At 41.4% G+C, this 25,000-nt stretch overlaps 1 protein-coding gene across 1 annotated transcript in view; it reads right to left on the bottom strand.

The window, feature by feature from the left end:
- Nucleotides 1-25,000, bottom strand: part of LOC311064455 (acid-sensing ion channel 4-A-like) — a gene marked incomplete at both ends in the record, with an annotated part of 187,145 nt that overhangs the window by 3,625 nt on the left and 158,520 nt on the right. Inside the window, 7 exon segments of the mRNA XM_084084285.1 lie at nt 1,195-1,274; nt 2,035-2,126; nt 5,496-5,649; nt 9,321-9,374; nt 16,181-16,334; nt 17,301-17,428; nt 18,555-18,699. Of these exon segments, the coding sequence (XP_083940411.1) occupies nt 1,195-1,274; nt 2,035-2,126; nt 5,496-5,649; nt 9,321-9,374; nt 16,181-16,334; nt 17,301-17,428; nt 18,555-18,699 (807 nt within the window).

Here is a 25,000-nt window from a genome sequence, read left to right as displayed (position 1 = left end):
AATATAAGAGCTTTAACCTTTTAATAAAAAAACTTTTCTTATCCTACCTTTAATGTTTTAAGTTCTACTACTACTACAGTACTATGCAGTGGCGTGCACAGACATTTTGAGGGGCAGGTGCTCAAGTAAATTATACTTTTTTTTGTTTACTTGGTCTGCTCTTTTTTCCCTCTACACCTATACCTCTTTGCCAAAAATAGCCGATCTACAAGCCGATCTACAAGCCCACAACGCCTCGCGCTGCGAGGCGTTGTGGGCTTGTAGATCTGCTATTTTTGGCTAAAGTTCTCCTCAGAAAAGGGATGCTAGGTTTCGAGTGGTTATGGTAAAAAGAAAAATCATATCACATAAAGATTTGGCGGACCCCCTGTAGTAACTCTGAGGACCCCCTTGGGGTCCCGGACCCCCTGTTGAAGACCCCTGCTGTAAACTGATTTTTTTTGTTTTTCTTTTTTTTTCCAAAAGGGCACTTCTGGTCATGAGGGCAAAGGGCAGGAGCTCTAGCACCACCTATAGTCTATCTGTGCACGTCCCTGGTACTATGCATGTAAAAAAATCTCCCAAGTCTTCAATGTGCACCTGAAACAGTTAAAGCAGAATAACATTGGTTAATTTATAATGACACGGATGACATTGAACAATCTTATTATTATAAATGTCTGATTGCTTTGTCCATATCAGACAGAATTTTTTGAAGAGCGATTAAAGGCACTTCAGCGATTTATAAAACATAATTACCTTGAGAAAATCATGCTGAAATGTAGTGGAACAATCCTATTGAATAATAATGATTGGTTCCACAATTGCCCTTCCAACACCAAGGCTGCTGTTCGTATATTATCAGCCACTAAAACGTCTGCTATGGGAGTTGTGTGACATGTATACTGTAGGGCTGCAACTATTGTAGTATATAGTACTATGTAGTGATTATATTATTAGCGTTTAAACACTGTGAAAATACCAGATCTACAAGCTCACAACACATATTTTGTAATAAATAGGGATCGATTATTACGTTAATCAATTATTCTATTGATTGCGGTGTCGAGCGTCTTTACAAACACAATTGGCCTGTGTTGTTCAGGGGAGGGAAGCTGAGCAGGGAGGTTGATATTTGTCAATGCACACATACTCCTACGTAGTGACAACGTGTGCGTGTGGTTCAAGTGTGTGGTGGTGAGACAGGCCTTGTACCTCGTAGACATAATCCAATATCTCTAAGATTGTCAGGATGCTGGCTCCGATGAACAGGCCCATCTGCCCACCAATGTCACCTGTATAGGAAGAGGACAATCAAACACAATAATGGATGCAAAGGCAAGCGCAGTGAGTGTACACAATAGGCTCTATGCACAGCAGCCATGTTATCACTTCTTTCACAGGTGTTACCAATGGTACTAATGAAGGCTCTGTTCCATTTAGTGTAGCACATGGTTTCCACGACCCCCATAACTCTGAGAGTGTACAAATGGAACCAAATGGACCCGTAAGGGTCCGTTTGTACACTCTCAGAGTTACACACCTGTAAGGGGCCATTTGGAAGCCCATGAGGGTCCCTGGACCCCAACTGTAGACCCACTGGTGTAACAGAGTGTTTCCAGTGAGCCAACATGCACAATATCAGCACCATGACTCTGTTCGACCAGAATGGAACAGAGCCTTCATTAGTATCATTGGTAACACCTGTGAATGTCTTCATAATATGGCTGCTGTGAATAGAGCCTATTACACATACTACCATTGTTCTGACTGAAGCTGTTGGTTACAAATACTATCAAAAAGAAGAAGAAAAAAAGACAGCCTGTTCTCTAGAACAGTGGTTCTCAAGCTGTAGTCCCCATATGATTTTTTGGGGGTCACCAGAAGACAGCACGAGCATGCACGTACGCACGCGCACACACACACACACACACACACACACACACACACACACACACACACACACACACACACACACACACACACACACACACACACACACACACACACACACACACACACACACACACACACACACGGCTAGCTGCAGCTTACCCAGTAGACCTGCTACATCATAGGCTTTCTTCTGCTCTATCGTTTCATAGTTTAGGGCCTCAAAGAAAATGTCCAACACCAGGAAGTTGTCTCTGGAAATAAAGAACATCCAAAGTGTTAGGTACAGTACGAGCTTCTATAGACCAGCTCTGTTCTCAAAGTAGGGTCCTTGAGAGGGTTCCAGAGGGACCACAGCAAAATGAGTTAAAGGTAGGGTAAGTGATATGTTTTGTGAAACAAAATTAATGTTAAATAGCTCTATATTCTAATGGTACTCATTTGCTATAGAGTAACATAAATCTCCGTGTCTGTCCAGCTTTTTAGAAAACAGAAAATGCATTTTCAGGTTGGGATACCAATTTTATCCAATCAGGATAGAGAACTCAGTTACAGATTAAACAAGTGAACTTGGAAGTGATGACACAAAGAAATGAGCGGACAACATTGGAACTGGAACGCTGATAAATGCGTACTCTCTTCTGATTGGCTGAAATGGTGTCACCTACCTGAAAATGTTCTGTATTTTCTGTTTATTAAAGAGGTGGAGAGACAAGTAGAGGCCTGTGACTGAACAAACACTATAGCAATGAGTACTATCAGAATATAGTGCTTTAACCTTTTAACAAAACACTTTTAGTTTTAACAAAAACATATCACTTACCCTTCCTTTAATATAGCATCACAATCAGTTTAACCACTTTACATTTATTATTAGATTGCCGTTCAACATGCTCACAACGCGTTGTGCGTTGAACTTGCAGATCTTCTATGTACAAAGATGAGAAAAATGGGAATTTGTTTTTTTTACATTTTAACAACACAAATTTTGTATGGTGGTGGTCCCTGGCACAACATCATTTCAGATGGGCGGCCAAATACTTTTTCATTTTGGGGTTTCCTTCTTGACATGAAAAAAAAGTTTGAGAACCACTTGCTTTTTAAGACCAAAACAATAACGCCACAAATCCATCGAAAGTTGACGTTCTTAGTTTCATGCTGGCCGAAGAAACACCGGCGTAATAAATCCAGGGTGATTACACTAAACACACACTATATTGTGTCATTTTCATGTCGGCAGTAAATTATGGTGATGGCACTGTCACGCCACCGGCAATTAACATACATCACCGTAACGACCGCAAGATTATGGGATGGATAAGTGAGATGAGCTACAAAATGATCCCAGATGACAACCATCCGTCACCGCAGGGAGTCACCGTAATGGACCCGAAAACGACCTGCCTGGACGACTTGGAGAGACCATATAGTAAAAACGAAAAATCGTCGCTGTCAGGGCAGAAACCTCTTATCTCCCTATTTTAACTTTTTTGATTTTTTCCCCGTAAATTAACGCCCTACTTGATCACACTACAGTGTCACACAAAAGCATCAAAAGTAGCAGATCTATAAGCTCGAAACACGGCTCGAAGCTTGAGCTTGTGGATGTGTTACTTTTGCAAAAAACGAATTATTTGAATCCTGAAAAGTAAGTTTGTAGATCTGCTAGTTTTGCTGTTTTTGAGTAGTAACAAAGTAGCAGTTTTCGGGACATGTGAGGTGCATGTGAGAGATGCAATTTGAGTCAATAGCAATAAGCTTCTTATAAGTGAATTAGAACCTCATATGCACCTATTCTGACATTGTAAATCAATTTGATTTTCCATATTTTAATTAGGGGTCCAAGCATGCAGTGCTATTAAGGCACCCTTTTGTTTCTTCTTCCGCCACTTTTTGCAGTTCTGGCCGAACCGTGCAATCACTTTTTTTTACGAAACTTGCCGTAGAAGGTCATGGAAAACGGTGAAGAAATTAAACTCACAATCATTGGCCAAAGGGCGCTATAGCACTCAATTGAAAAATGAAAACTTTGAACAGGCAGCTCGTGAACCGTTTGACCTACAGCAATGACACAACTGCCGTCTGGCACTAAGAGCCACTAGCCATTAGAGCTCCAAGACTCAGCTAACGGGTCACACCGTCCAGGCTGTTAGCTTGTAGATCGGCTGTCATCTCCGAATGTTATTCCACCAGAATAGGGATGCTAAATTTAAATCTTTAAATTAACACATTGACTGCCATCGGCTAATCTCAGAACGTCCATCGTAGTGCCAAGCAATTTCTTACCTTTTTTGTTTTTTTGATTCCGTCATAGGCCCCGCTAAATCCGTTTAAAATCCGCGTTCATTTGGTTCGACACAAACACGGGACCCGACCGAACAAAACGCTGAAAACCGTGCGGCGATCCGACACTGCATTCTGGAGAACGAGAGGAAAACGCTAAAATGGTGGATGCGGTGAGAAAAACAACAAGCCAGAGATAATGGCGTCCAAAGTTGACCGCTAGACAGGAAACGGAGGCGGGAGAAAAACCGGAAACAGTATTATTTTGTTTCCGGTCCGCCCACTTCGAGACCGGAAGTGCAAAAAAAATCCGGAATCTGCACCTGCACGATTTAACATGGGAAAACTACGGGACTACGGGCTACGGGAACGGCAGTTAACGGTTGGATTTAACGGCCCGTAGGACTACGGGCCTGGCAGTGGATGTGTTAAAGAACCTGTAAAGAACAGGAAATGCCCTTATTTGGGCAGTGTTGAGAGCAGTTTTTCTGGGCGGGGCTAAACACCTCACCTGACGACACGCTCAAGTGAGTTCCAGTGATGTCATCAGTGTCACTGATGGCATAACTGATATTGTGATATTCTGTGGTCTGACAAAATTTGAATACATAATACTGCTTATAGGCCTACTCATACTGGGTTAGGGGACTTCCTGTTTACGGGGTCTTTAACATTGAAGATAATAGGCTCTAATGCGCTCCATGAACAGCAGCCATATTGGAAAGAAATTGGGCCTCTTCCTTACTTCCTTCGCAGGTGTTACCAATGATATACTGATGAAGGCTCTGTTCCATTCTGTTCAAACCGAATCAGGGTGCTGATATTGTGCGTGTTGGCTCACTGGAAACACACCAGTGGGTCTCAAATTGGGGTCCAGGGACCCTCATGGTTCCTTGAGAGGGTTCCAAATGGCTCCTTATGGGTGTGTCTTAACTCTGAGAGTTAAGATGGTCCTTGAAATAAAGAAAATCTTGAGAACCACTGTGCTACACTAAATGGAACAGAGCCTTCATTAGTATCATTGGTAACACCTGTGAAGGAAGTAAGGATTTCTTACCAACATGGCTGTTGTGCACAGAGCATATTATTTACAGCAGGGGTCTTCAAAGTTTTTCAGCCCAAGGACCCCCTAGCTGAAAGAGAGATGAAGCAGGGACCCCCCACTACATACTGTATAAAATTGTATTTTCACAGATTTCATAGACCAACACCAAACCTCTTTGCCGAAAATAGCCGATCTACAAGCTCACAACGCCTCGCAGCGCGAGGCGGACCCCCTGTTGAAGACCCCTGATTTACAGTGATGGAATGCCCCCCACCCGTTCCCTCCCTTCATATACCTGATGTAGTCCTCTGACTTGTCGTACTTCCTGGAGAGGTAGCGGGCGGAGCCCTTGCTGGGGATCTTGACCATGGACAGCTCTTTGCCGTAGCGGGTCAGGTTGCACGGGGTCTCACAGGGGCAGGTGTCCCCTGTGCTCTTCTGGAGCAGGGCTGCAACAACCATCACAACCACATATAAGTACATACAGTCTGCTTGTTATACAGTCATATTATATTGTTGCTGTCGGGGCAGAAACTATATTGTATTTTTTATTTTTTTTCCGTAAATTAATGCTTAATCATACTACAGTGTCACGCAAAAGAATCAAAAGTAGCAGATCTACAAGCTCGAAACGCGGCTTGGAGCTTGAGCTTGTGGATCTGCTACGTTTGCTATTTTAAAAAAAAGAATCCTGAAAAGTTACAGTTTTTGTACATATGAGGTTTCCAACCGACAGAGACGATAGTACACACTTCAAAAACCTCAATTCCCCCCAAAAAGACTAACCACTTTCAACCTGGCATCGCTATTTTGGGCATAGGGCCAAAACATATTTGTACAGTATTTATTTATTTATGTTTTTTTTTTTTTTTTTTTTACATTTAGAGTAGCCAATATTTTTTTACACCTTTTTCTCCCCAATTTAGTCGTTATGCCAATTAATTCCTCCCCACACACATTTCTGTGTTGTCACTGCTGTCGTATCCTACCGTCTCGCCTGCCAGTGAGGAGCCCCCACCAGGAGGACGTAGAGCCTTCGTCCTACTCCTCCTGCCCAACACTCCCCGCTGACAGGTGCCGCCCCCCCAGCCCATAGGAGTACGTGCAATGACCAATATCCCCCTCCTCCCCGCCCGGCTTCCCGATCCCCCGGACACGGGCCAATTGTGTTCGTGTAGACACTCGACAAAGCCGGACGCACCGCGGTGGATTCGAACCCACAACCTCCATGGTGGTGGGCAGTGACTTTACCACTGCGCCACCATAGTTTCAATAGTCATCATAGATAGAAGAAGATATGAGGCTTGTTAACCTGCTGTGTAATATTTGCATGTGTTGTGTATGATAAATCACAGATTCCAGGTTTAATGTGTAAAGAATTATAATACATTTTATGTTACCAAGATAGTATAATATACTGTATAATACAGCAGATATGAGGCATATTAAACATGATTTATGAAGACAGTCTGCCGCTAAAGAATTACTTGCTTCTTTAACCGCTTAAACCCCGGTATCTGTATTGTGGGGAAAGCTTTCGCTGTTTCGACGTGTTGTGAGCTTGTTGATCGGCTATTTTCTGCGATAACAGAAAAGACACTATACATCCCTGAGGGACTTCGGTCAACCATAGGGTTTAAGTGGTTAAAAGGCATACAGACGCGCAGTATAGCCTTGTAGGCTGGTACTGTTCCAAGGCTCAGTGAACAGTGAAATAAATACCCGCTACAGAATGAGATGCAATGTATTCATGTTTTGCCAAAATGGAATGTAATCAAAATCGTTACTTTTCAGGAAATGGACAAAAGAACCTGTGTTCCAAATGGATTCACTGCAGTTACTGTTTAGTCACAAGCACTTGTTATAAGGTAGCCTATAGTATAGGGTAAGTGATTTTCTTTGGTTAAAATAAATGTTAAATAGCTCTATATTCTGATAGTACTCATTAATATAGTGTTTGTTCAGACAGTAACATGAGTCTCCATGTCTCTCTAGCTCTTTATTAAACAGAAAATGCATTTTCATGATAGAGATTAAACAAGTGAAATGGGAAGTGATGACATAAAGAAATTAGCAGATAAAATTGGAACTGGAACACTATAAAAATGAAGCTGATAAATGGGTACTCTCTCCTGATTGGCTGAAACTTTGTCACCCACCTGAAAATATATATATTTTTTCCTTTTTAAGATTTATTTTTTGGGCTTTTATGCCTTTATTGATAGGACAGTAGGCTGACAGGAAATGGGGAGAGAAATGGGGAGTGACATGCAGCAAAGGCTGTCGGGCTTGGGAGTCGAACCTGTGACGCGCTGTCGGGCTATATTGCGCCTAGATGCCCGGACCGCTACGCCACCCGTCCGACCCTGAAAATGTATTTTCGGTTCATTAACTCTTTCATTGGCAAGGGGGGGAATTCCTGTCCGATTCTGCAAATTAAGGCTCACACTGCCAATGACGGAAATGGACGAAAAAAAAAAAAAAAAAAAATCACACAGAACCAGAGATAACGCGATCCGAAGATTTACTTCTCCATTCACTTCCTGGTTAACTGATTACTTAAAAATCCTGTATCTCGGCTCCAGTGTACTTTTTCTTTTTTACTATGTATTTTTGGTCGAGACATGCTATTTTCAAAGGCGGACAACAAATGTCAACGAGGCCGCGATGACCTCGTTCACATTTCTGAAACCACACAGTGAAACTCTCAGTGATTAGCAACCATCAGAGGGTCGATCATACTGGAGATAAATATTCTGTGACTACTTGGAAAGGTTATAAAACACAAAAATTAATTTATGAGGAAAAAAAAACATAAAATGTTGAAATATGGAGATACACGGTTTCTGCGCGAAAGCAACGAAATGCACATTCACACGGCGAGCTGAAAACGATGTTATAAACAAGTGCAAAGGAGGAAGAAAAAAACGAAACATGTCAAGTGCACAAACACAGAAAACAGATTGTTTTCTGAATTCTCTCTTCAAAATCTAATTCCATTCAGTCCAAACAAAAGGGAGAAAAACCACTGATAACGGCAATTAAAAACTGATGATTAATGGCTTTTACAACTCCTATAATTAGGCTATTTGTATGCAGGAGCAGGGCTGCATCTATTCTTGGGACTGACGTGAAGGGGGGGGGGGGGGGCACCTATACTATATGAATATATATAAATTATAATTTAACTTATTACCTTTCACAAAGGCGTGAATTTATTCACACAATTTCAATAAAGAATATGGATAAAAAAATATGGACCTTTCTTGTTTGATATATCTAAGATTTCATTCGATCCGCCCATTAAACGGCGGTTCGGATCTCAGTGAAGAAAAAAGAGCGAGATAATTAGATTTCTGCCTTATTTGCCCCGGTAGATGATAATTGTACTTATTCATCGTCTACCCATGGAACTAATAAAGCATCTCTTTTTAGTGCCATCAAAACGCCTCGGTTCTTTTGTACCGTTCTAATGGTGATGACAATGGAGAGGGAAGAGAGGTGGGCGCGGGGGTCGCGGGTTTCACGAGCGTTCGTGAACAAACGGGTGCCTAAATGGATGTATCGTTACTGTCGGGTGGAAAACTCATACGTCTCAAAAACTGTTACTTTTTTCAGGATTTAAATTTTAAAAATTGAAAGAAAAAAAAAGAAGATCTACAAGTTCAAAAGCTTGTAGATCGGCATTTTTTTTGCTACTTTTGCGTGACACGGTAGCCTGACGAAGTAGGGCAATTTACAAAAAAAAGCTCATAGAAAGTTGGAGATGGAGATAAGAGGTTTCTGCTGAAAGCAACGACACGCAGTAATGGAGGCATCACTCTGTTTATTAAAAACAAATTTGCAGCGTGATGGAAACAAGGACGTCGAAGGCTTGAATAGACACAATCACAATGAGCGGGGAAAAAAGTAATCAAGCGAGCCCACCTGTGTGTATTTATGTAATGTGGGTGTATGTGTGTGTGTGTGTGTGTGTGTGTGTGTGTGTGTTTGTGCGTCCGTGTGTGTGTGTGTGTGGGGGGGGGGGGGGTTATTTACTGATGGCAATGCCGTTTCATTTTCAATTTTCATAATGGGGCGGAAAAGAAAATGAAGGAAAGAAGACGAAGCGTTGCCTTACCGAGCGCTTTGTCGACACACTTGATTTTACTGGGAGGGCAGATATCGGCAGTTCCTGGAGAGAGAGAGAGAGAGAGAGAGAGAGAGAGAGAGAGAGAGAGCAAGAACACAGAGAATGAGTGTTGATCAATCAGGGGGGACACGATGATCAGCCATCCATGTCTGCTGCTGGGGGGGGGGGGGGGGGGGGGGGGCACGGCACTCCCCAGAGCTTATCAGTCATCTCGTCACTGTCAGGAGGAAACCTCGTAAGTCTTATGTCCAATACTGTTCCCTTTTCAGGAAATGCATGGGTGGAAAAAGAACCTGTGTTCCAATGGATCCAATATAGTATACTATTTAGTCCAGGGGTCTTCAACAGGGGGTCCGGGACCCCTAGGGGGTCCTCAGAGTTACTACAGGGGGTCCGCCAAATCTTTATGTGATTTTTACATTGACCACTTCACCCAAGCATCCCTATTCTGAGGTGAACTTTAGCCGAAAATAGCAGACCTACAAGCGCACTCGCGCTGCGAGGCGTTGTGCGCTTGTAGATCTGCTATTTTCGGCAAAGTGGTTTAGTATAGGGGGGAAAAAAGAGCAGACTAAGCAATAAGCACAGAGTGAAAGGTCAGGTTTACTAAGTATTGTTTAAGTGCATGATTAAATATCTGGAAAAACAGATTAACATGAATCCAACGTGATAGTGCTGTGAAACAAGTCTATGAAGCTGCCTATGAAATCTATGAAAAAATAAACATTTTATACAATATTTTATGGGGGTCCCTGCTTTATCTCGCTCTCAGCCAAGGGGTCCTTGGCCTGAAAACGTTGAAGACCCCTGATTTAGTCACATACACAGTCTGCTTGTTTTAGTCATATTGTATCGTTGCTGTCGGGCAGAAACCTCTTATATCCATATTTAAAGTTTTTGTGTTTTTTCGTAAATTAATGTCCTATATTTGATCATATTACAGTGTCACGCAAAAGCATCAAAAGTAGCAGATCCACAAGCTTGAAACGCGGCGGGGACGCATTTGAGCTTGTAGATCTGTTACTTTATTTCAATCCTGAAAAGTAACAGTTTTGGACATATGAGGTTTCCACCGACAGAGACGTCTTGTTAATACCTTTCATTAGTCAAATAGTCATAAAGCCTAAAATCCACAGACACTTATAACCACTTAATATGTTTTTGTTACTTTTTGTGTGACACTGTAGTAGAGGAATTCATTCATGAAAAATGAAATATGTGAGTTACGAGGTTTCAGAGCGACAGCGACAACGATTATTCTCCAAATGAAGGCAGATGCAGGAGGAGATGAGTTTCATCCACAATGACGCGGGCCGTCTCTCCCAACGCCCTGAGCGTCTGATTGTATTGAGAAATGGAGCACGCTGCTGGGCTGGCTCCACCCCCAAGGCACATTTAGAAAGTCTTTAACCCATCAAGACCGGGAATGCATCCGTGTCATTTTTAGATTTCTTTGGCTATTTAAAAATAGCAGATCTACAAGCTCATAGCGCGGCACCGAGTGCCGCGCTATGAGCTTGTAGATCTGCTATTTTTTTTAAATCGTGAAAATGTGTGCACATCTTTGAGTATATATATATTTATTTTAAAGCGAACATTTGTAACTCAAATCCTTGCTTCTGGGGATTCTATAAATGTCTCCTAACAGTTTTCTTCTTTAAAAAAAAAAAAACGTGTGTTTATCAGTGGTTCTCAAACTTTTTCATGTCAAGGACCACCCAAAATGATATGTATTTGGCCGCGGACCCCCATCTCAAAATATTTTGTTCCAGGGACCCCCCAGAAGCAAAGATTTGAGTTAAAAATGTTCGCTTTAAAAATATATACAGTATATTCAAAGATTTGCACACATTTTCGCGATTTTCCCCCAAAAATTGCAGATCTACAAGCATGTGCGCCGCGCTATGAGCTCGTAGATCTGCTATTTTTGAATAGCCCAAAGAAATCTAAAATGACACAGATGTGTTCCCGGATTGAATGGATTAAAAACCAATCAATGCCTCACCTTGTTGCAGACAAACATGTCAGGCCGGGGGACGCTAATGACAGGTATTTATTCATCAGCGGTACAATTGATTGAGGCGAGGGTGGGAGTGCATTTGGCAACAGAGACGGCAAAAAAATGATCCCAGAGTTCCGTTTTTTTTTTTTTTTTTTCAGGGAACGGTCCTGCTCCTCAATTTGTGAAATTAAATATTTATTAGGAGACATTACAGTCGGCACACAAGGGAACAAAAGGTTTAATTATAGTGAGATGTGAGATATCACAGGCTGCAGTGCTATTCTTCCAGCGGGGCTCTCAATGGAGACAGGCTCTCTGTTTTTCTGGTGAAGATGAATCTGTCAGACGTCAGACTGATTCGTCATCTGAAGAAACCCAGTAACATAGTGCTAAAGACTAAAGGATTATACGTTTTGCAATCGTCTTGGCTGTGGAGTAATTTATTCATTTGAGGTGATTTTTTTAATCTCTGGAGAAATTTAACTCTGAGAGCTAACTTACAGACCTGAAAGGGTCCATATGGTTCCCAACTATCAGTTCCATTAGGATTATGGATCTTGCTCTTTGACTGTAAATACATATGTATATTTTTCACCTGCTGAACGGAAATTACTTGAATGTCACCGAAAACACATTTTGAGTTACAGGCACTCAAGGAAGGAAGAGAATCATCAGTGATGGGCAAGCTACTTGGAAAATGTAGCAAGCTACACTACTAGTTACTCTCGATTAAATGTAGCTCAACTACAACGGAAGCTATCGTCAGAGAAATGTAGTAAGCTACACTACAAGCTACATGGCAAAAGTAGCTAGCTACATTGACACTACTTTTTTTTTAAATATTTTTTTATCAACTTCATGATCAAGAACAACTTTCCACCAAACAAATAGGCAGGCAAAAAATGCTCAGTTTGATTGTTTATTATAATGTATAATGTGTGATGTCAAACAAAACATTTTCAAATAATATTCCTATATATTCCTCATTTTGTAAGTAAAATCAATTGATCAATTTAGACTGTATTTAAATCCAAATAAATGTATATAAAAGATATGAATTATCAACACTGCTCTAGATCAGTTATTCTCAACGTTTTCAGGCCGTGACTCCCCAAAATAATCAAATTTGAACTGGGGACCCCTCAAAATAATCATATTTGAACTGGGGACCCCCCAAAATAATCATATTTGAACTGGGGACCCCCCACCGTGACAAGCACTTGGAATGTAGGAGTTGAGGCATTATTTAGTTTGACTTGGTTCCACAGATACAAATTGTGAAAATAGCAGATCTACAAGCTCACAATGCGACACAATGCGAAGCCTTGTGAGCTTGTAGATCTGCTATTTTCAAAATGTTTGCCTCTTTTTTATATTATTTGACTATTTGGCCAATATCTGACACAGTTTTTATAATATAGTTTGTTGATTGTAATGGTCTACTTTTTGTTCTCTTTTTTTTGTATTAAAAAGGCCTTAAAAGTCCATAAATGGTCACTTCACTGTCATCTGGGGACCCCCCAAAAATCATGTGGGGACCCCCCTGGGGATACCGACCCACAGGTTGAGAACCACTGCTCTAGATGATCTTTTCCCTCTAATGTAGCCTACTGTATGTATTTATTTTAGTTTGCCTTTTCTTTTCCCCACCCCATAATGTTATTCATTTTCTGCCTAAAGGGAAAAATAGCAGCTATCTATTAGTTATCTGTTGACAAAAAAAAGGGCATTGACTTGTGTGCTGTTTGGAAACAGTTGACAATGGTTATGTAAAGCTTTTCATAAACATGAATGTTTGCACTCTAAGTTTGTAATGACATAAGGACTGTCTCTGTTTCGATGGAAACATGGCCTCACATTGAATGGCCGAGAATAGGCGACCTACAAGCTCACAACGTGTCGCGGACACGACACGTTTTGGCCAAGCCCCCAGAACCACGGTAGAACAGTGAAGCGGCCGTCGCCTGGTGGTCAAATCTGGGATTGCTATAGACCATATTCACACGGTGGTCATATTGCCACCCCGTTGCCACGGCAACGGGGTGGCACTCTCAATGTAAAATTCCAAAATGGCCACCGTGTGAATATGGTCTATACTTCCGCATTTAAAATGTCACTGCGCATGCTTCTACCGTTTGAAACCCTAGTGCGCCTGCTCGGTGCTCAAGTCATCACATTTGGGCACCAACATTCGGTGATCAAATCAAGAAAAATGCGTGTGCTTTGAACGGTCCGTCCTCTAGATATATTATAACTCTATGGTTTTGACACTGTTTTGAAATTTGGTACTTTTGATACTTATATCATCCATATACATTTTATCTAATATCGTCTCTGTTTCTGTCGGGTGGAACCTCAAGTCCAAAACTGCTACTGTTCAGGATTCAAATTCAAAAACAGCAAAAGTAGCAGATCTACAAGTTCAAAAGCTTGTGGATCTGTCACTTTTGATGCTTTTGTGTGACGCTGTAGTATGATCAAGTAGGGCATTGATTTACGAAAAAAAACACAACAAGTTAAAATATGGAGATGAGAGGTTTCTAACCGACATCAACAATATATATTTAATGCAACACGTATGTGTCCTTTCTTATTCTTGCCATGCATTCGACATTAAAATAAAGGCTTTTAAACGTATGTTTTTTCCACAAGAGTGCCTTGGTCTTTTCCCTTTTTTTTTTTACATTTAACCTTGTCACCTAATTGCACCAAAGACCATCTTGTTTAGGGTTTTTCTAGTCCTGGGCCTAAGTAACTATTTTTAATAAATGTTCGCCCCCAGAATAGGGACGCTAGGGGTTCAAGTGGTTAAACTGAAACTACCACTTTATATCGTTGCTGTCGGGCAGAAAACTCTTATCTCCATATTTAAAATGTTTGCCCTACTGTACTTGATCATATTATTACAGCATCACACAAAAGCATCAAGCTCGAAACGCGGTGCGAAGCGACGGCTTTTGAGCTTGTAGATCTGCTACTTTTGATGCTTTTCAATTGGAATCCAGAAAAGTAACAGTTTTGGACATAATATGAGGTTTCCACCCGACAGAGACGATATATTACTCCGTTCTAATTTGGGATTGCACAGCACTTAATGTTGGCACGCACCGGCGCTAATTGTGTTAACATTTTAAACATAACAGTATTATTGTAATTAGCCATTTAATCGTTTCACAATTGACAAAACGAGAGCGAATGATGAGATTATAGTGAACAGAATGAAATAGTCATGGTCATACCCAGCATTAGGGCTGTCACCATCATGAAATTGAGGTTGACTGATTAATTGTCATACAAATAATTAAATGAATAAATAATAAATAACTAAAATATAAATATTGCATAGGGCAGACATGACAAATAACTTAAATACTATACAAAGAAATGATTGACATAGTTAATGTGGAAATAGAAGATCTACAAGCTCACCAGGCGTCACAACATCGCAATGTAGATCAGCTATTTACGCAAATTTTTTTTTTTTAACACGTTTGAAAATGTACGACCATTTTTCAGCGTGGAAAACGATTATGACGATGGTGCAAAAAATAACTGCGATGATCTCAAATAATCGTGATCAGGCGATTAAGGGAGTGATCTGGCTAGAATAAATACAATTTAGAACAAACAAACACAATTCTCATACTACTCTGCCACCAAAATGTGGAATATCCTGACACCATCCATTAAAGCAGGGGTCTTCAACCTGGGGTCCGGGACCCCTAGGGGGTCCTCAGAGCTACTATAGAGGGTCCGCCAAATCTTTGTGTGAGAGGATGTTTTTTTCACACAACCGCTTGAACCCTAGCATCCCGATTTTGAGGGGAACATTAGCCGAAAATAGCAGATCTACAAGCTCACAACGCCTCGCAGCGCGAGGTGTTGTGAGCTTGTAGATCTGCTATTTTTGGCAAAGAGGTATAAAGGGAAAAAAGAGGAAAAAAAGAGGAAAAAGAGGAAAAAAAGGGAAAAAAGAGGAAAAAAAGTTTAATCTGAAACACAAAAAACAATATAGTGGGGGTCCCTGCTTCATCTCTCTCTCAGCTACGGGGTCCTTGGGCTGAAAACGTTGAAGACCCCTGCATTAAAGGATGTGTGACACTAGTTTCTTTTATAACTGGCCTGAGAAAACATCTATCAGGAGGTCAATGCAAATTCCCATCGAAAGGAGGTGTCATTCACTGCCGCTGTTTTTCCTTTTCCTCCTTTGTACCTTTTTTGTTGATGACATTTTGTGTTAATTGTGTATGCTACAATATGTTTTCAATATGAATATGAATATGAATTGAATACATAGGACCACAACGGTAAAAAGGTCACTTTTCAGGAAAAAAACATTTTTCACAATTTTTCAAAAATAGCAGATCTACAACCTCATAGCGCAGCACTCGGTGCCGCGCTATGAGCTTGTATATCTGCTACTTTTGAATAGCCAAAGAAATCTAAAGTGACACAGATGCGTTCCAGGTCTTAAAGGGTTGTTAATGTCCTACTATACCACGTGCTGTTTTACATTTCTAATAAAGTATTCAGGCGCTCGGGGTGGCGTAGTGGTAAAGTCCCTGGCCACCACTACGGAGGTTGTGGGTTCGAATCCACCTGTCTGTCAGCAGGGAGCGTTAGCCGGGACGAGTAGGCTTCCCGGTGGGGGCTCCTCACTGGCTCAGTGAGTCAGTAGGATACAACAGCAGTGACAACACAGACATGTATGTGGGGAGGAACTAATTGGCATAACGACTAAATTGTGGAGAAAAAAGGAGTAAAAAATAATTGGCCACTCAAATAAAAAAAAAAAAAAGCATCAATCAATCAACATGCAATAATTGCGACAAGGCCTTATTATTACCCGGCATGTGCACCATCCTGCAGCTGCACTCTCGGACCACCTGACGGGTCTCGCAGCTCAGGCGGCACGCACTGATGCTGTAGGTGTCATAGCCCGGGATCATCTGCTCGTTGCTGGAGCGGCAGTTCCCCCAGGGCTGGGGCAGGTAGGTCAGCTACAAGCACACACACGCACGCGCGCACACACACACACACACACACACACACACACACACACACACACACACACACACACACACACACACACACACACACACACACACACACACACACACACACACACACACACACACACACACAATTGATTAGAGACCCCTCTGGTCTGTGTGTGCCGAGAGGGGAGGGGAGCTCTCCCCCTCTCTGCAAGGTCATTTTTCAAGGCTTTAAAAGGAAAAAGATACTGGGTCATCATTTTACATTTCTTTAAAAAATATTAATGTTATATTATCATTACATTCGTAGTGTTTTGCCAATAATTTGGGGGGGCCACTTGCAATATCTTTACGGGCAAAACAGTGGTCCTCGGCAGTGGTGGAAAAAGTATATACATTTTTTATTTTTTACTAGTATCAATACTGCAATGCAGAAATAGTCTGTTACAAGTAAAAGTCCGGAATTCAAAATGTACTTGAGTAAAAGTATAAAGGTATTGGCATCAAAATGTACTCATTTCACAAATCTGTTGAAAATAGCCGATCTACAAGCTCACAATGCGCCGCGATGCAACGCATTGTGAGCTTGTAGATCGGCTATTTTCAAATGGCCGAAATGTATATAAGGCTGAAGTGGTTAATGTATGTTTTGTAATAATAATCAAAGTCTACAAAGTAACTAGTAACTAAGGTTTTCAAATAATCGTAGTGGAGTAAAAGTACAAAATTTGCCTCTGAGATGTAGTGGAGTAGAAGTAAAAGTATTGGAAATTGGAGTAAAGTACAAATGCCTCAAAATTGTACTTAGTTACTTTACACCACTGGTCTCCGGGCCAACATGTTGAGAAAGACTGGATTTGACCCCGCAGCCTGTGCTGACTAGAGGGGAGCCCCCCCCTCCCCTCTACAAGGTGAAACAGTGATCTAGAGGCTAGTGGGTTGAACTGATGAGGAGGAAGGAGGACCTACCCTCTGCTCCTGACAGGAGACAAAGGTCTGGAATCCCGGGGAGACGCCGAAGCCCAGCTGGTGGATGTACGGAGGCTCGTCCTGACTGTGGATCTGAACCCTGATGCCGGCCTCCAGGGACGTCTCGTCTTACAGGATGAAACGGGGAGAGGGGGGGTTAGGGGGGGTGCACGGAGAGGGGGGAGAGACAACAACAAAGGGCGTTCAGCCAGCGCTCTCATCTGACAAGCCCTCAGAGAGGAGGTTGAAGCTAATTGCAGACAATGTTACCACAGTCGTCTGTCTGACAAACGCAAAATGGCAGCGACGGATGGATGAATGATAATGATCACAGGGAAATTATGAAAGCAACGGGCAACGTAATGTCAGAGGTCATTAATTTTGTTGCAAAGGAATCAAAAGATAGACGTGTGTGTACGTGTGTGCGTGTGTGTGCGGTATTATACACAGGGGTGCAATGCTCACTGGACGGCCTTGCACGCCGTGCCGGAACTGGCCTATTTGACCAGGAGCACACACAGGCACACGCATAGATTTAAAACTACTTTAAATTCGCACCTCAACAAAGTTTTCAAAGGCTCACGACTCACACCTAGCGAATTAACATAGGAATAAGCCTAGATGCATATCAATTGTCCATTGTGTGACTTGCAGTGTAGGTGTTAAGCGACGTGCGCGTCACATCATTGAAATAGAGTGCAAGAACATACCAAATGAGTATTGCATGCCTGATTATGCAGAATCATTTGTTGCTGCCGGGTGGAAATCTCTGTCCAAAACTGGTACTTTTCAGGATTCAGATTCAAAAGTAGCAAAAAATAGCAGATCTACAAGCTCAAAACACGTCGCAATGCAACACGTTTTGAGCTTGTAGGTCGGCTATTTTTGCTACTTTTGTGTGACACTGCAGTATGGCGAATTAGGGCATTGATTACCCAAAAAACATAAAACGTTTAAACATTGAGATATGAGGTTTTTCCCGACAGCAACTATATGTATAACACATACGCAAGCACGCACACACATGCACACACACGTACGCACACACACGCACGTACACACAATATAAAATGACTTTATATTGCGGGGGAGTACAGTGTTGTGATAAATGTCATCATGTACGTATGTGTTCCAGGGACGTGGGGGATGGATTGGATGGTATTGTTGGACTTAAACCTCCAGAGATGCAGCTCAGGGCTGTGTGACATTAGATAGGATTGTGTGGGACAAAAATGGGTTTGTGTGAGGCTTTACTTGTCTCCCTCCAGATGGGTAGATACTCATCCTGCTGGATATCCAGCATGATCTCCAGGCCATTTCCCATGCCGCCCTGCTTGCTTTTCCTGGACGTGCTCTTGTTGCCATTGAACGTGTAGCATTTCCCATAGCGGGTGTAGACCTGTGTGTGTGGGGAGAGAGAGAGAGAGAGAAAAAAAGATTGCTATCAAGGGAGGGAAGAAGAGGGCACGTATACGTCGTCGCGATGAAAACATGACAATGTCCATCATCCCCGTGCCGTGATGGGGATCGTATATATATTCGCGCCGCCCGGCATGCAACGGTGAAATGAAGTTAGAGATACCAGAGCGGAAAATAAACAACACGCCACGGCTGCTGTGGTGGCGTGTTAACTGTAAAAACCCAGAGCTTTTTTTTTTCATTCAATATCTGTTCCGCCAAACCATCCGGATGATCGCTAGATGGATTTTTTAAGGGGGGTGGAGGGGTGGAGCATTGCACAGTGATGGAAGAAGTTCTCATATGTTTTACTTAAGTAAAAGTATCAATACAGGAATGTAAAAGTAACAAGTATTGCATCAAAATATACTAGTTAAAAGTAGTCATTGTGCAGAATGGCCCATTTCACACCTTTTCAAATGTATAAAATGTATAAAAATAGCAGATCTACAAGCTCACACAATGAGCTTGTAGATCGGCTATTTTCAAATGGCCGAAATGTGTATAGAGCTGAAGTGGTTAAATGTAATGATAATCAAAATCAAACTACATTTTTCAAATAATTGTAGTGGACTAAAATTACAATATTTGCCTCTGAGATGCACTGGAGTAGTTGGGAAATACTCCAGTAAAGTAAAAAATACCTCCAAATTGTACTTAAGTACGGTACTCGAGTAACTGTACTTGGTGACTATGCACCACTGAAATTGCATGCATGCACACCAACAGCGGGGGTGTTTCCCCTCTGCTATCCCCTTTTAAATCGCTGTAGGATAGACACACAGTTTTATTGTCAGAAAGGAGAAAATGAATGAATGCCACATACGTATAAAACACCCACCACTACCAAAAAGCCCACTGCAAGCAACAAGCCACTCAATAGTCTGGCAGCGTATATAACACAGTCATATCAAAAGGCATGAGAGCATCTTTAATCTTCTTTTCAAAAAGAAAAAACACGAGGCAATGACAGAGGGGCACTTTTTCTAGTTTTTTTTTAACCCTTTAAAGACCGGGAATGCATCTGTGTGTCATTTTAAGATTTCTTTGGCTATTCAAAAATAGCAGATATACAAGCTCATAGCGCGGCACCGAGTGCCGCGCTATGAGCTTGTAGATCTGCTATTTTTGAAAAATCGTGAACATTTGTGCAAATCTTTGAATGTATATATTTTTTTAAAGCGAACATTTTTAACTCTGTTACAACTTCTGGAGGTCCCTGGAACAAAATATTTTGAGATGGGCGGTCCACGGCCAAATACATATAATGTTTGAGAACCACTGATATTATAGCAACATTAGTTAGGATGTTAGGATACATTTGTAGAATCCCCAGAAGCAAAGATTTGAGTTAGAAATGTTCGCTTTAAAAATATATATATATATATATATATTCAAAGCCCTAACCCACAAAAAAATAGCAGATCTACAAGCTCATAGCGCGGCACTCGTTGCCACGCTATGAGCTTGTATATCTGCTATTTTTTTAATAGCCCTAATAAATCTAAAAATGACACAGATGCGTTCCCGGTTTGAATGGGTTAAATGAGCCATCACATCAGCACATATCAGAGCGGCCGCCTCTCAAGGAGACACATAATCTCTGTGTTTATGTCCCTGATCTGAACGGGGGAGGGAGGGGTGGATGGGGGGGGGGGTGACAACAGTCTAATACATAAATTCAGCCATACCACCACCAGTAATGGAAGTATCGAAGCAGAGGAAATCATCATGTGGCAAGAGGGTTCAACTGGGCCACAGATGTGACGAAATGACAGTGAAATGACAACGGAGTCAAAACGATTTGTCGGTGTGAATCCTTAGAAAAAACGCTTGAACCCCTGCATGCCTATTCTGGGGGGAAAATTGCAGATCTACAAGCTCAAAACGCGTCGCATTGCGGAGCGTTTTGAGCTTGGAGATTGGCATTTTTTGGCCAAGAGATTTGGTGTAGACAAAAAAAAGGGATTTTATTGTAACTCAAGTCTGGTTCTCTGAAGGGTTTAAGTGGTTAATGGAGAGAGTAGGGCTTAATGTTGTGATTATTTCAAACTTTTGCCTCGATAATGATTAATGAACGATTATTAAAAAGTACAGAATCATTTGTCGCTGTCGGGTGGAAACCTCATATGTCCAAAACTGTAACCTTTCAAAATGTCAGATTCAAAAGTAGCAAAAATAGCTGATAGATAGATGGAATATAACAGATTAGCTATTTTTGAAAAATAATTGTGACAATGTAGTATGACGAAGTAGGGCATTAATTTACCCCCAAAAAATACAACCAATATATGGAGGTTTTCGCCCCAAAACACACTCGCCAAGGGTCAAATCCAGCGACTAAACATAACATCAGTAAAGCTATGTTTAAACCTAACCTTATTCCTAAACGTAACCTCAGTAAAACTATGCCTAATCATAAACGTATTCCTATCCTTAGCCTCGGTAAAACAAATACAAGAACCGCTGGGGAGCGAGCAGTCCGCAGAAATAAACGGGGGCGAGTGTGTTTTGGGGCGAGCATACCGGTTACCAACGAGAGGCCCCAGCTTGTTCCTCCTAATGAGTACTGTGATGTCTAAATAAAGGGGACGGTAGGAGGGGGGGGACGGGACACAGAGCGAGCTCTCATTTGCGGAGCGCAGGTTTGCTGTGTGTTCTAATCTGATACAGTTGAGTTGCAGGATAAATCAAAGCTACGGTTGTTGTGCCATCATCGAGCAACTGAACCAAACGGCCCCACACGGGCTATTCTGTGCAACAGCGGCCTGCTGTTTCACAATATCCACAACAGTAATTACGGACAGAAACAAGTGGGGTCTGCCCGCCCCGAGCCTTCATTGTTGTTTACCCAGGGAAGATGTATTTCTAGGAATGTACAATGGTGGACCTCGAGGCCTTTGATCAGTGCGCGAGCGTGTGTGTGTGTGTGTGTCTCTGACTCCCTGACATGTTTGCTCCCCATTTTCACAGAATTTTCTTTGTTACATAATATAGAAAGCTCACCGTGTTGTGAGCTTGTAGGTCTACTATGTTCGGTACATTCCTGATTCATCGACCATCGTTCAAACTATGTAATAATGATGGTGATGTTTTTATTTTATTTTATTTATTAACATCTAATACACCAGATGTGGCTGTCGTTGATGAGAATAGTATAGTCATCATTTGGAAAGTAGGGTGTACTGTACATACCATAGGCCCTACCAAGGTTTTTATTTAATACGATGTGGTCTTACAGCTTGGATACAAGTGTAAACTGATTGCATTACAACTGTATTTATAGCAGATCTACAAAATCTCTTATCTGGCCGATGAGCTACTTTTTAAAATAATGATTCTACTTTTTTATTTTATTTCTTTAAGGCTTTTGGAAACATTTTCAACATTTTGGAAATATTCACCTACTATATAATGACGTAGGCCAAAATAGGGCCGCCAGGTTGGATGTGGTTAATAAGTATTGCCCACAGATTGGTTGTACGGGGTGTGTAGAAGTCAAAAGCTGCACTGTATGTGCTATGACTGGCAGGGGCCACGTTACGAGGGGGCGCTGTTTTCTGTATCCATTAATGAACTCTTACTACAGTAGATACATGCTCTTGATTTCCCACCAAGTGTGTGTGCGTGTGTGTGCATACATGCATGACAGTGAACGCAACTAAACCTATGATCATATTGTCGCTGTTGACTGGAAAACCTTGTACAGTAGGTGACCAGTGACTTTGACCAGTTTCACTTTCAAAACCTTTGCATCATGCATGTCACACAAACAGAATGCGATGCGTTTTGTTGATATTGTTTTTTCATATAGAGTCCTATCCACAAATCCACCATTTAACTTCCACAATACACAAGATCAAAACCATTGGTGTTCTGTTTGTGTGACATGCATGATGCAAAGGTTTTGAAAGTGAAACTGGTCAAAGTCACTGGCCACCTACTGTATGTCCAAAACCGTTCCTTGTTTATTATTACATTAAAGACGGGTGCCGTGATTTTCAGTGATCCCCCCCTAAAACATAATCATCAGGTATTATGGTTATACTAGGAGGAAGATTTTTTTCAAAAAAGTGTACAGGTTACAGCCTCCAGGTAGAAACTCAAAATAGTCAGAGAATACATAAAACACCATAAAAACACCACCAGGGGGCTTAATGAAGTTCTATCAACCTCATAGACACATGAAAAACAGAAAAAGTGCAAAGCCATGGCACCACCTCTTTAAAAACATTTTAAATAGTGAAAATAGCCAATCTACAAGCTGGTGACGCGACACGTTTGAGTTTATAGATCGGCTATTTTCACAACTTTTGTGTGACACTCTTGCATAATGAAGTAGGGCATTAATTTACAAAAAAAAACATAAAAAGTTGAAATATGGAGATACAAGGTTTCTACCCGACAGTAACAATATTCAAGTTGAACTGTGGACAACGTTGAGTATTTGGAGAATTATTTTTCATGCATGACAGATCTGAGCCAAGAGTCTCTCTTACTGCACTTTGAAGAGTAAAAGTATACGTCTGAGTAATACTGTTAACCACTTTAAATATTTTCACTGTGTACTTGATGAAGTAGTCGACACACAGATGTGTTTATGGAGAGTGAGTCGCCTGTTGCCGGTCTGTGCGTGTGTGAAAATTACAGTAATCATTTTTAAGGCAAAATGTGTTGAAGCATTTAGAGCTCTGGCTCGAACAACGATCTCAGCCCAGTCCTGATAATGTACAGTAGCTACACTGAGCCTATCGTCTCTGTCGGGTGGAAACCTCATTATGTCCAAAACTGTTAGTTTTCAGGATTCAAATTTAAAAACATCAAAAGTAGTAGATCTACAAGCTCGAAACGCGTCGCTTCGCTCCGCGTTTCGAGCTTGTAGATCTGCTACTTTTGATGTTTTTGTGTGACGCTGTAGTGTGATCAAGTAGTAGGGCATTAATTATGACGAGGGAAAACTAACCACTTGAACCCTCGACACCAGCGGTTCTCAAAGTGGGGTCTGGGGACCCCCAGTGGTCCTTGAGGGGGTTCCAGGAGCTCCCCAGCCAAATTGGTTGATACATCATCAAAAAGGCGCACAATGCGTCGCTTCGCAACGCGTTGTGAGCTTGTAGAGCGGCTATTTTCAAATAGCCAAAGTTTAGATAGGGCTGTAGTGAAGTAGAAGTAAAAGTATAGAAAATTTGAAATACTCCAGTAAAGTAAAAAATACCTCAACATTCTACTTAAGTACAGTACTTGAGTAAATGTACTATACTTTGCACCACTGCCAAATATATATATATCAATTGGGGGTCCTTGACATGAAAAAGTTGGAGAAGCACTGATCTATACTTAGTAAACTAAGCGGGGTCAGCTCTTGGTTTGGCCTTTTCTTCCCTCTAGGGGTAGGCAACCTTTACTATCAAACCACAATCACATTGGACCAGAAAATGCATTAAAAAAAAATCTGTCTGGAGTTGCACAATATATTGTTTTTATTTTTTCCGCTTGCTCTGGAAAGGTCTATCAATTTATTACTTTTTTTTGTTGTTTACTAACTTCTCGGCGCATATCAAGCATATACCAGCAGCCCAGCAGCATTGATGTGACAGAAAACAAATATGTCCACGCATTATTAAATTCTCAATTTTCCCTTCAAGAGTTTTATTTGTATGTAGAGGCTACACTTTTCTTTTTGTCTTTTTTTTTTCTTACAAGAAGAATGTAAGAATAAGTTTATGCCTACAGCAATAATAAATGAAAATTAAGATTATTAATTTCCATTATTCTTTTGCCAAAGAGCCACTAAAAGTAATGGTTTACAAACGTTTTCATGTCACGGACCCCCAAATTAATATGTATTTGGCCACAGACCATTTAAAAAGAAATAGCAGATCTACAAGCTCACATGTCGCATGGTGATGCAATAATAATAATAGATAACAATAATTTTGTTGGGGACTCCCTGCAACCGCCTCAAGGGTCCCCGGACCCCACTTACCACTGCTTAAAATAGCAGATCTACAAGCACAAAGCTTGTAGGTCTGCTATTTTTCCCGAATGCTCCCGAACCCAGAATAGGGATGCTATAGGGTTCAAAGTGGTGACGTTTCAGGATCAGTTTGCACGTTGGTATTTGCAGCGTGTTTGTGAGTCAACAACAGCATCTTGTTAGTCACCTTATTCAAGTCAGGTTAAAACCACTTAATCTATATTCTGGGGAAAACCTTCGCAGAAAATAGCCGATCGACAAGCTC

Source organism: Gymnoscopelus microlampas, assembly GCF_963454915.1.
Source record: "Gymnoscopelus microlampas genome assembly, chromosome: 17".
NCBI lineage: Eukaryota > Metazoa > Chordata > Actinopteri > Myctophiformes > Myctophidae > Gymnoscopelus > Gymnoscopelus microlampas.
This window is presented reverse-complemented; position numbering and strand designations above follow the sequence as displayed.